General features: G+C 39.0%; 1 protein-coding gene across 3 annotated transcripts in view; it reads left to right on the forward strand.

Annotated features, from left to right (window-relative positions):
- The window catches only part of LOC132392782 (transmembrane protein 237-like), a 40,489-nt gene that overhangs the window by 20,973 nt on the left and 5,926 nt on the right, over positions 1–13,590 (forward strand). For all 3 annotated transcript variants that reach the window (XM_059967131.1, XM_059967132.1, XM_059967133.1), the window contains exons 6-11: positions 643–742; positions 3,491–3,642; positions 6,454–6,577; positions 7,262–7,453; positions 12,356–12,429; positions 12,957–13,056. In XM_059967131.1, coding sequence (XP_059823114.1) covers positions 643–742; positions 3,491–3,642; positions 6,454–6,577; positions 7,262–7,453; positions 12,356–12,429; positions 12,957–13,056 — 742 coding nt within the window. The remainder of the gene's footprint in view (positions 1–642; positions 743–3,490; positions 3,643–6,453; positions 6,578–7,261; positions 7,454–12,355; positions 12,430–12,956; positions 13,057–13,590) is intronic.

The following is a 13,590-nucleotide window of genomic DNA, read 5'->3' on the forward strand; positions in this document are numbered from 1 at the left end:
AAAAGCAATCTATCTCAATGTTTTTGGGCTTCTGGTTGACTGGAATCTGGTAGTGTTCTAAGGTTAAATTCCATGCGGAAATTATCAATAAGCTTACTGTGCCTCCCGACTTCACTCATTTGTGGAATCCTCTCACACGTCCTCCGTCAGATGATTTGTTCTTCCATCCAACTGCTTGGCCAGATAATATTCAACAGGTCATAAAGTGGCAAAGTGCATTGTGGTGACAAGGTAGTTAGATTATGTGCTAAGGCAAGAAATCGCAGGGTGATTGAGGATATTTGAGATCCGGTTTAAAGAAAATAAAGTTGTTGCTGTTCCTTTCCTTCCCGCTTACATCTGTGTCAGATGTAGTTTCCTATTCTGTGTGAATACCTGTTGCAAATTCTGAAGACTGTTCTGAACTTGGGTCTATTTTGTATGAAAAACAAACAACTGGAAACACTCAGCAGGTTGGGCAGCATACTGTAGAGAGGGAAAAACAGAGTTAACATTCTGGGTTTCTGAATCTGCATCACACGTGATATTTAGCTAGGTACTTGCCTTTGTGAAGTCTGAGGAAGCTACTGAATAAAATGATAAATAATAAAAGGAGAGTAGATAGTGAGCAATATTTAATTGTAAATTTACTGTTTGGTATAGATTCAGAAACCACCTTTACTCAGCAGAGTATGTCTGAAGTGTACAACTTGTACAGTGGACCAAACAATGAACTTTCACGTAAAACCAGGAAGAGAAACAAGTGAGTACTGATGAGCAGTTATGTGTTTCTGGTCTATTTTTGATATCATCTTAAATATTGCAATGCTAATTGCAATCTGTGCACAAAATATCCTGTCTTCCAGGGTGTGTTTATATTTCCAAGTGTCTGATAAAATTAAAAATATAATTGAGTTTTTCTATCAAAATTAAATGAAGCCTCCTACAGACTTTCAGGAGGAAAACTGATATAGCTCTTGTCATTCAGATGCTTTACTTAAACAGTTTCAATTGAATCTTCTTTGCTTCACACAATTTTCACCATTTTGCAGCTTCGTGGATTTTACGTCATCTTTCTTGCAGGGCAAGTTCTGCTTTTAAAACTTGATCTCTTACATCTTAGCTATCAACCCAGACACTACTTCTGTAAAAAATTTTTCCACAAGCCCTAGACTCCACAGACTATTTGATTTTCTTTTCTGATCAGTCTAAACCCAAGGAACAAAATATTCCAAATGTGTTCTGTGCTGAATGATTTACAACACGTCAATAATTCAAAATGACAATCTGCTCTTCTCAGTATAAGTTGCGAACAGACATTCAAGCAGCAGCCGTGTTAATCTCCATACTACACTGGTTGAACTATTAATTAGCTGACTAATACAAATTATTAAATTCCTTAATATCCCTGTGCACCAAAGCTTGACTGGCTTTGATGCACGTTTTTCAATGGCTGCAGCTTTTCCCCCCATATGACTACTTTTTAAACAAATGCAGACCAGAAATTCTAGCAGGGAAAATACAGTAAATCCCAAGTGTGACAAGAATATAAAAGGTAGTGGAATTAAATTAGTACAGATAGCATTGGTTGCGGATATGCCACTGACACAGGCATGGTATTCTGAATGTTCTTTCTCCTATGATTTCCATAATCTCTATAAAAACATTCTTTGTCTGAAACATTTTAGCTTGATAGAATTCTAATCTGTATTCCCCACTTCTGCTATACTCTATTAACCTTTCATTACAATGTTTAACTGTCTACCATTAATTGTTATCCTAATATATTCCAAGGTCCTTTCACGAGAGATTTTGAAATTCTGAAAAGTGGTACCACTGTGCAACTCTCTTGAAAGCTGGATGATTAAATGATTTCCATGTATGTCATTTTAGATGCCTATTGTTTACCAAATTTATGAAATGCAGATTAAAGAAACAATCCTGTGATTATGCTAGAAATTCTTTCACATTTAGAAACATGTTTGGGCATTGACTCTATCATGATTATCAGAACCAATGAGACTTGCTGAAGCCCAGAACCATTTTATTAATCCCTCTTATGTTTCATATAATATTAGGATATTTTAAAACATGGAGTTCTTAGTTGTCAATACCATCCTGTGGAACTATTTATATTTATAAAGATTTTATTGTTGATCAACACATGTGAATCCATGGTCAACAAAGCAGTCCCAAGCTAAAGGAAGGCCTTTTGTGAATTTGGGCCATCCAAAAGCACTTGGTGAAACAGCCAGTTTGTGCATGATATCTGCGTGAGGATAACTTGATAAACTTTTAATGGTGTTGGTCGAAAGATGGGAATTGGCTGGGAGATAATTTCTCCAAATATTGCTATGACAGGCACATTTAATAGCACAGCCTCAGTAAGGGTCATCTTAAATTATGAAATCAAATTGCTCCAAAGGGATTTGAACTCACAAAGTCAAGATTAGAAGGTAAAATGTTTACCACATAAGCCACAGCTGCTGTACTTAAGCTATACCAGAGGCTCCAAGATCTGATTGAGCTATAACAGCACTGGAGTCATTTCAGTCAGCATATGAAATATGTGCAGAGAAGCCAAGGCATCACCACTACAAGATACAATGAGTTTATCTTGTGTCTTCTGATGTGTGTCCATGGAAGGGGTGAAAAGTATGGTTTCCGGAGCCATGGCCAACATTTACTGACATCGCCATTCTTCGATCACTATTTCACTTTCCCACCCACTTCACTTGCCCTATCATTGGAATGTTCCTGACTCACTTTCAAGGACTTTTCATCTCGTATTCTTGATGTCTATTGCTTATTTATTATTATTATTTCTTTTTTATTTGCACAGTTTGCTGTCTTTTGCAGACTGGTTGAATGCTCAAGTTGATGTGGTCTTTCATTGATTCTATTCTGGTTATTATTCTATTATGAATTTATTGAGTATGCCCACAATAAAATGAATCACAGGGTTGTACATGGGGATATAAAATTACTTTGAATCCTCCAATTTCTATAGTGTTTAAAACCCAGCCTCAAACTTATTCAGTGACTAAGCATCCCCCATTAATGTTAAGAAATAGCTGGCATTCACAGCTGTTCAAGTGAAGAAAATTATTCTTGTCTCAATCCTCTAGAAGTTAAAAGGCTATCCTGATAGTGTGCCTCATTACTTTTGGGAAAGACTCACCATCTACCTCAGCAAGTCTTTCATGATCCAATGAAATCACCAGACCCCGGAACATGAGCACAATTGCTGAGGCATAGCCTATACCAAAGATAAAATCACAGACAAAGCATTGACAATGACTTACTGACTTAAGTAAAAAGCTTAAAAAAAATGCAGATGCTGAAAACGTGAGATAAATGCTGGAGCTATTCATTAAGTGGGTAGCATCCAGAAAGACTGAAACAGAGTTAACATTTCAGGTTGGTGATTAACTGAAGTTTTTTACCTTTTAGATGGTTTAATACATTCTAAAGCCCACATATGGTCACTGTATTTTTGAAAAACAAACAGGAGAACTCGCCCAGCAGTCCACAGCAATGAACTTGAAGTGGAGGAAGACGACATTATCGATGATGGGCAAGCTCCCTGGCCCAAAGGTCCTCTATTTGCTCAATCCTTGGGTTCCAGCCAGCCTGTGAACAAAGTATTTCTTGAACGTAGCCGTAAGTAATTACTGCAGTTCTCTATAGTGGTAATTTGAGACAGCATGTCAGCCTTGGGGTCTAAGTACGAAAGTGTAATCACAGTGGAAACCACAGAAGGGAGTTGGGAATTGACAATATTGAATATAAATTATAGCACTAAAGCAGATCATTCGTGTATAATTACAACTTTCTTCCTTTCATTCTGTTCTCCCTCACTACTAATTTGGTTTTACCTAAAGTTCAAGTTTATTGTCATCTGACTACTTACACACAACCAAATGAAACAACCCTCCTCTGGACAATGATGCACCCACAATATATATACAGTGGATTCCAGTTAATTGGAACACATCGGGACAAGTACATTTTGGTTCAATTGGCCACAATTAGCCAAAGTTTAATGGAAATAGTTAACAAGATAAAATTGACAAACTACCATTTAACTAGGTAATGAATTATGTATTTAAATGAAATACTAAATAAATTAGAACTCTACCGATACTACTGGTGGTTGTCCAGTGTATCGGACAATGACAGGAAATCTGTGCAGGAGAGTTTATAAAGTGGAAGAGCCGTTGCACTGGGCAATTTCATTCTCAGCCTCAGAAGACCAGTTGAGTGGTATAAGCAGATGTCACAACTGGGGTCTTCACTGGTGCAGTGGATGACCATGACGACTTCTCTGCTTTGTCATGCCCTTCGCTCTCCACGTAGTGTTGCAGAATTGCCTTTCTGGCCATTGGATCTCACTGTAGATCTCATCTGCCCAGATGACTGGAGCTGACTTTCCATGCTAGGACAGGTATATCTCCATCTCAGCAGGGTGCGAGACCCTCACCTGATTTAGCCCACCTGTTGAAGCTGTGTACCGGGGTGTAGCCGCTGTCACATGCAAACAGCTACTTGGAGCCAAAGGTAACATTCAAGGTGATTGTTAATAATTTAAAATTATTCATTGTTTCTAGCTTGTTGAAGTAGTGAAATCACTTCATTTTCACTCTGGCCATTTCTGGCATTTCCAAGTCTGAATGCTTGAAACCTCAGTGAGCCAAACAATTCTGAATTATCTTACTGCTTATATCTAGCCAAATAAGAGTGACATAAGTCACTGCTTTTTGAACACAAACACATACAACTCATGCTATTAAAAACTGTTTGCTCTAAGCACGGTGTTATATCATAAGGCCATACAAGTACACACGACTGCTGACACCAGTTAGAAACTGTTTGGCAAAGTCTGCTGTCACACTTAAGCAGTTATAGTGTCCCAAATAAACCAAGAGAATCTTGGATATTTTCTCAATTAGTTTTTGTTCTTTAAGAGCTGCCTGGATTAACCAATGGCTCAGTTAACCAGAATCCACTGTATCTGACTTAACAGAAAACAAACAAGTTAATAAAATATAATTCAAAATGCATGTGAAGTTATGTAAATAGTACAGTAAACAGTTTGCTGTAAATACCATCTATGATAGTTGTCTCAATCAATAATTAAAGTGGTTTCTCCTGAATACCTTAACAGAATTATTGTGTTTTTTTATATTCATGATCTTCCCATAAAGGCAAATATATGTACCACTACACCACTTTTATCAATATTTTTCAGTCTTCAAGACCGCTCCGTTAGTCCACATCTCAATCTTCTGGAGCAGAGACAGCACTTATTGAAGCTTTTCTGAAAGTTTTAAATTTTCGGTTCCGATACTATTTCTTGCAATATGTTTTGAGAATTTAATTTTGTGGACTGTTTTTATAATTGCTAGTTTTCTTTCTCCACTTTCCCTTAAGCTTCATATTACAGTTTGTCATCCTCTTGAGAGAACCTTGTGATTCATGCCATAATGAAGTGAAGCATACTGTTTAATATTGTATCGGCAACACTGGTAGTCAAGGCAATAGATTCATGGAATGTTAAAGCAACAATTCTCTTGCTAAAAGAAAATATCAGAGAGTGGGATTCAATGAGCTATGTCTGTTCTCTAACGAGGTATAGGCAGCAATATACTTATCCTGAAAGGAGAGTTTCAAAGTGTTGTGACTTTTATTCCGAAAATAAATTCCTCTTTAAGTTTGTTCATTTGCTCCTACCTCTCTGATCTTCACAAACCACAGAATGTTCTGAAAATTTGACAACTGTAGTCCCTTATGTATTTGCAGTTTGCTTTGTCCCTCTAGTGGTGCACATGTCAATATTCTAAACAGTACAATTCCTTCCCCAAAATCCATCGCTCTCCACCCTGCCTTTATATTTTCAGGTGCTCTGTAAAATTTGCCTTTCTGATCAGGTTGATGATTACCTGTTCTGACCTTTGGATTGTGTTTAATTTTTTGCTTGAGATATTTTGCCCTTTCAGAGACTAGATTAGCTTTCTTTGTCAAATGTACATTGAAACATACAGTGAAATACGCCGATGATGTCAGATCAAGTCAATGTGCTAGGGAGCTCACAAGTGTTGTATGCTTCCAGTGCCAACATAGCGTGCCCTCTACTCATTAAACCTAACTTGTATGTCTTTGGTTGTGGGAGGAAACTGGAGCACACAGTAGAAACCCACACTATCATGGGGAAAACATATAAGCTCCTTACAGACAGTTGTCAGTGGCGGGAATTGAACCCTGTGCTTTGATATCTGAGAAAGTGACTGACATGGGCCCAAAGGTTCAATAGAAAGGCTTTCAAGATCAACAGGAATGCAGTGTCTTCCACTTGTCTCTTCAGGCCAGGATCTGATTTGTTCCTAAGATCTCACCTTTAAGATGTTATCTGCAGCCTTCCCTGCAAGGCTGCTATGGGTCTCACTTTTAATATGTTGCAAATTTCTTCTGTAGGACGGTTTCAGGCTGCTGACAGGGTTGAAGCAGAGAAAATTGCCAAACAAGTCGAGGTTTACATGGAAGTCAAATCCACCCGGACAACCAAAGATGTCTCTTTACAGGCACACCGTGGATTCAGGTAAGGGGGCTTCATTTCTGGTTCCCCAGGATCAGCTCAATTCTGCCAGGCTGCTGTGGCTGTGGCTTTAAGCTCCTTTTGCTGTAGATTGTTTTAATCCTTGTGCTGTTTTCAATTTAATAATATTTAATAATGTACTATATTTGCTGCAGTCTACTCTGTCTTTTAAAGTAAAAGGTAAAATGGGTCGTTACTATGTAGAACACCAATCAGATTGTCAGTGTGACTCCATGCTCATGATTGCCTGTTGCTTCAATTCTCTTTTCCTCTCCAACTTACACTTGTGCCATCAGTGTCCCAGTGAAGTGAGGAACTGCTCTGGCCCCTCAGTGTATTACAATTTTCTGGATTCATTGTTGAGTTCAATAATTTGCTGGTCTCACTTACTGCCTTCCTTTAAGTTGGTTATTTTGTTGTCTTGTATGTTCTTTCTGCTCTATCTTACCCTTTGCACCATTTTTTCTTTATTAATTGAAAAGCCTTAAATTATTTTTCTCAATAATTTCAGCATTGTTGATTTACTTGGAGAGCATGGGTTACATTCAGCGGTTGTTCTCAGTATTTCACATTATTAATCTTTTGAAAAGTAAAGATTTTTTGGCACAAACTGTATATAATAGAGAAGATTTTGTTGCTGCGGTATTGCAATGGCCAGATGTTAATCTACTTTTATTCTTCTCCCAGGATAATTGGGCTTTTCTCACAAGGATTTCTGGCCGGATACACGGTGTGGAACATTGTGGTAGTTTATGTGCTTTCTGGTTACAATTTCGTCAACATCTCAAATTTGCTCCAGCAATACAGCATGCTAGTCTACCCAAGCCAGTGCCTCCTGTATTTTTTGCTTGCAATCAGCACAGTCTCAGCATTTGACAGGTAAGAAGGGTAAAATAACAAATCCCTGACCATTTTACAAGATGTGGGTCCCAGATCTGAGGGGTTCACCTTCCATAATGGATAGATGCAACTTGTTTACTACTAGGGAGTGAGCTGCCCTCTTCTTCAGATGTTTGGGTGTTGCTGGAGCCATGTTCCTGTCCCTTGATGAAGAAATGCAACGCCAGTCATTTGCTGCCTTTGTCTGAACCCTTGTTTATCACTACATTTGATAATATGAGTAGATTAATCTGCCAATTGTGTCTTCGCTATGTGTTTTCTGCCTTTATATTTTTGAGTCAAGTATTCCAAGATTCTTCACGTGTAGACCATTTTCAAGTTGGAACAGAAGCTTATGAGAAAAATTTACTGTTGCCTCTTGTACAGGTAATATGTACCTCTACATGGGGCATGTACAGTAAACTCCTATGGTGTACAAACCCAACAAAACATGAAAACAAATATTAATTGTGATTAAGGACCAGCTTTGGTGATTAAAAGGCTACACTTTACCTTGACCTTCGCTGGAGAGTCCAAGGCATTAATTTTCCCCATCTGCAGGTTTCATTCTGTTGACTTTCTATCATGACTGTTCACAGTCATTCTCTTTGTTAGCTCTATCCTGCATGCAAGCAGCTCCAGCTCCCTCTTTACCTAATCTCACCCACTAAGTCATCTTCCCAGCTTAACTTCCTCTGAGATATTTATGCTGCTACAAAATCTTGGAGAAAGGCCTCTTGTACTGCACCTAGTGTCTTCCAGCTTGCAGTTTGAGAATAATGGCCACTCTATGCTGGGCCAGCAGAAAAGCTGGTGCAAATCAAATTTGACCCTCAAATTATTTGCTTGTTCCTTTTCTGGATACTCAAAACTATGGTTTTGGGCCCTGCAGCGTTTTCTGTTTTAAAATGATACAGACTGCAACTAGCAATGGGGTGATTGCCTGTTTAGGATAGTGCTTCATTGCTGTATGGAAATAAAGGGTTTTGTGTTTCAGGTGGCAGATGAAGGTGGTGATGTGTAAGTCAGGTTTGATGAGAGTGGCACTAGGTGCTCAGTACATTCTACAGGAAAATGAAACTGAGCTAGCTGACAGCCAGGAGTTGCTCAATATCCCACAAATGGCACATGTGTAATAATGATTTGGACCCAGTATTTCCCAAGGGATGTGTGTGTCTATGATGATTGGTGGAGGAACGTAAGATCTAGAAGCAAAGAGATGGAGAGCAATTAGAACCTCTTCTGCTATTCAGTGGGATAACAGCTATGATCATGAATTGTTCACCCCAATGGGAAAATCTATTCTCTTTCACTTGGTCCTAAATGACTAATTGATTTTTCTGACACTTTTCTAGAATCTTTAGCTAGGGAAAACAGTCTCTTTGCATTTATCCTATCAATCCCCCTCTTAGAATTGTGCATCTTTCAATGAAGTGTTCTAGTTTTTCTAAATTCAGTTGTGTGTAGGCCATTCTTTTTTAGTCTTTTCTCTTGGGACAACCCTCTCACACAAGGAATCAATTTAGTGAATCTAAACTGTACTAACACAAAGGCATAAATAACTGTATTGAAGCCAAAATGGCATGCAGTATTCCAAATGAGATCTGAACAAAGCCTTGTGCACTCATGGCAATTTCTTCTTGGCTTTCATGCCTGAACCTACTTGTTTAAAAAAAATAATAAATACCTTCAAAATTGCTTACTGTATTTCCATCTTTGCTGTAGAAGGAGTTCTTTTGTTCTGGTTTAAGAGAAACAGCAATATGTGCTAGTTTTAAAAATATTCAGTTTTTCATACTAAAGGTGAATAACCAGACATTTTTTCACTACTTCTTCTATCTTCCTACCAACTCATTTGTTTTCTGTATCTTCTTGCAGACTCTTACTAACTTTTCAGAGTTCACTTTCCCACTAAATTTTATGTCATCATATAACTTGAATGTCCTACTCTCTTTTCATCTAATCGATTAACAAAGAGATCATCTTTATGGTAATAACAATCTGCCAATCTATGGTTTCTGTCCCAAGCTTTAAGTTGATAATTTACCCTACAGCCTGATTTTCCAAAGGCCTTGCTTATCGGTGTGATTGATAACACAAAAGGGAGGTGCAAAGACCTCTGTAGTCACAGCAATCAAAGCTTGGAGTAAATTTATTATTAAAGTATATGTATGTCATCATATAAACCCTGAGATTCATTTTCTTGTGGGAAAACTCGTTAAATCCAAGAACCATACTAGAATCAATAAGAGATCTCACCCAAAGGACAAAAAGCCACAATGCAAAAAGACAAACTGTGCAAATACAAAAGAAAAAAATGTAGTAAATAAATAAGCAATAAATATCAAAACATGAGATGAAGAGTCCTTGAAAGAGAGGCCATTGGTTGTAGGAACAATTCGGTGATGGGGCAAGTGAAGTTGAGTAGTTCAAGAGCATGATGGCTGAAGGGTAATAACTGTTCCTGAACCTGGTGGTGAGAATCCTGAGGCTCTTGTATTTTCTTTCTGATGGCAGCTGTGAGAAGAGAGCATGACCTAGGTGGTGGGAGTCCTTAATGATGGATGCTGCTTTCCTGCGACAGCACTCTGTGTAAATGTTCTCATTTGTGAGGAGGGCTTAACATGTGATGGACTTTTTGCAGGATTTTTCATTCGAGGGAATTGGTGTTTCCATACCAGGCAGTGATGCAACCAGTCAATATACACTCCACCACCCATCTATAGACATTTATCAACATTTTAGATGTCATATTAAACCTTCACAAACTTCTAAGGGAGTAGTGTCACTGTTCATGTTTTCTTCATAATTGCACTTATGTACTGGGCCCGGGACACGGCCTCTCAAATGAGGAATTTAAAGTTGCTGACCCTCTCCACCTCTGATCCCGCGATGAGGACGGGCTCATGGCCGTCTGGTTTCCTCCTCCTTAAGTCAATAATCAGCTTCTTGGTCTTGCTGATATTGAGTAAGAGGTGGTTGTTGTGACACCACTCAATCTCCCTCCTATTTGCTGATTTGTCACAGGTTTTGATTTGGTCAACAACAGTAGTATCATCAGCAAACTTAAATATGGCTTTGGAGCTGTACTTTGCCACACAGTCAGAAGTGTAAAACGAGTAGAGCAGGGGGCTAAGCAACAGCATTGTGGTGCTCCTGTGCTGATGGAGATTGTTGATTGTCTGCAAGTAAGAAAATTAAGTATCCAATTGCACAAGGAGGTAGAGGCCAAGGTCTTGATGCTTATTGATTAGTTTTGAGGGGATGATAGTATTGAATGCTGAATTGTAGTCAATGAAAAGCATCCTGACATATGCAAGTTTGCTGTCTAGGTGTTCCAGGGTTGAGTAAAGAGCCAATGAAATGCCATCTGCTGTGGATCTGTTATGCCGGTAGGCAAATTGGAGTGGATTCAAGTCACTTCCCAGGCAGGAGTTGATGTGTTTCATCACCATTCTCTCAAAACACTTCATCAAGTGAATGCAAGTGCTACCAGACGATAGTCATTGAGGCAGGTTAACGTTGTTCTGAGGCACCAGTGTAATTGAAGCTTGCTTGAAGCAGGTGGATATCTCAGACTGTCAAAGCGAAGGGTTAACAATAACGGTGAACATTCCAGCCAGCTGATTCAACTAGGTACCTGATATGGGCCAGGTACTTTCTATGGGTTCACCATCGTGAAGGACGCTCTCACGTTGGCTTCGGAGACTGAAATCACAGGGGCTGTGGGAGTACATGAAAGTTCCTCCATGTTTTGACAGTCAAAGTAAGCATAAAAGGTATTGCACTCATCTGGAGTGAAGCCCTGTTGCCACCTATGTAGCTTGATTTCACTTCATAAGAGGTGATTTTATTCAAGTCCTGCCACAGCTGCTGAGCATCCTTCATTGATTCAAGTTTAATCCAGAATTGCCACTTCATCCATGAGTTGGCTTTCTGGAAATCGTACCTGGACCTCTTGCATCCTACTTGTTGGCCAGACCTGAATGCTTCTAATCTGTCCCACAGCAGATTGCAGATGTCATGGTTCATCCAGGGCTACTGGTGGGGAAGACTCTGAATGATTTTGTGTGGGCACACTCATCTACGACTGTTTTTATGAAGTCTGTTACAACTGTGGTGTATTTATTCAGATCCACTGAGTCCTTGAAGATATCCCTGTCCACGGATCTGAAGCAATCCCATAACTTCTCTGCCTCTCCACGACTACCTCTTTGTTGTCCTCTTTGAGCAAGGTTTATATCACGCCAAAACTCTATTTAATTTTTTTCAATGCAGAATTGCAGCTTGCTTCCAACAATCTTTCTACTTATCACTATTCTGAATAATGATATTTGTTTTAAGAAAAGTTTAGGTTCTGAATACCTCACCCAGGAGAAACATATACTCACAATCTCCCCTGTCCAGCTCTTTAGAAACTTGTAGGTACAATGTGATTACTTCTCATTCTTCCCAATTCAACCTTGTAATTATTTTTTTTAATTATCTAAAAAACAGACAAAAATCATGTTTTTTAACACTATATTCCATCTGCCACACCCTGGCCCTACCTACATTCCTTTCAAGCCCCTTTGTGTCCTCTTCGCAACACATAATGCCACCTTGCTTTGCACCACCAGCAAATCAAGTGAGCAGAGGGCTATTTGGATTGTGAAATAGCGGATTATCTATAATCTGAGGGATGCAAATAGCTGTTTGACCAGCAGTTTCTCTTGCTTTGATGGAAGGAAATGAGGCCCATTGGTGGGTTTGGAGAGGGCGGAGGTAAGTTTTCAACTGGCCTTGTAGTCAATGAGTGATTATCTGTTGTGGGGATGTTGCCGATCAATGGAACCTATGAAATAAACTGTAATGAGTTTCATTGATATTTAATTTTATTACTACTTGTTCTGCTTTCCTCAGGCTTAACATGGCTGATGCGTCAATGACACTCCGCAGAATGGTGACACTGGACCCCACAGCAGTTGCCTCTTTCTGTAAGTAGTTTTACTGATCATACAGTTGTTCTGGAAACAACCCCTTGCTGACCAGTTGCTTTCTGGAATTCTCTAGCCCTTCACTGGCCAGTCACTTGCTGTCTTTGGTTGTTGGTCCATTGTCGACTGGTTTTGTGGATCTTTTACTTAGTTTTGTATAATTAGAATTGCATATTGAGATCCTTGAAAAGAGAATAATATTATAGGTGATGAAGTGCTCAACGAGTGTGAAAAAAAAGTTGTAACTTTTTGTCCCTTGAGCATTTTGGTCTAGTTCCAAAGATGCCAATTTCCTTCTAGCCTCAATTTCTCATAATAAGAATTGTTAGCTGGGCATTAAAGGTGGGCTACATTCAAGCCAAAGGTCCAAAAAACTTATGGTCAGTCTCTCCTCCTGACACTTCTGCAAAAGTACTGTCATTTAACAACAGAGACTGGTTATCAAATCTATCATTGAACAGTATCTGTAATATTGAAGACTGCATCCTTAGTTTATTGGTAAAGTTTAGTTTAATTTTTATTGGCAGTATATGTTGCAGCTCTGATACTATCACTCAGCCAGCAGATGGCCAGTGACAAGTTTAACTGGTACAGGTCACCACAAGATATCACCAATGCCACACTTTGGTAAGTTGCAGTCCACAACTATTATGTAAATGCCTAACAAAATAAATCAGTGTTGTTTTGGCATGCTGTCTTATTTGCTCTTGTTAGGTGCATGCGCACCGCACGCCTGTGTTGCTTCCTGTTCATTCTCTCCCACCCACCCTGTCATCCCTCCACCTACCCCAAATGGGACTAGCTCAGGAAGGCATTTTGGTTGGTATGAACAAGTTTGGCCAAAAGGTATATCTCTGTGCTTTACAATCCTGGCTCCTGGACTTCTGAGACTTCTGAGGCTATATAGGACAGGTGCTATATTGTTATATAATAAGCTATACTTCTTATAGCATTCTATGAAATGAAAAGTGGTGACATTGTGGTGGGTGGTGGATGTGAGATGTTGAGTAATAGGTGTTAATCTGACTCCTCTGATCTCATTGAATAAACATTGTAGCAGTGAGAACAGTAATTGCACAAATGTCAGAGGAATCCAAGAACTGATAAAGTGCAACATTTGGTATCTTGCTGAATTAAGGTTGTGCCTCTAAACAACTGCTT

The sequence above is a fragment of the Hypanus sabinus genome, chromosome 4 (assembly GCF_030144855.1).
Source record: "Hypanus sabinus isolate sHypSab1 chromosome 4, sHypSab1.hap1, whole genome shotgun sequence".
Lineage (NCBI taxonomy): Eukaryota > Metazoa > Chordata > Chondrichthyes > Myliobatiformes > Dasyatidae > Hypanus > Hypanus sabinus.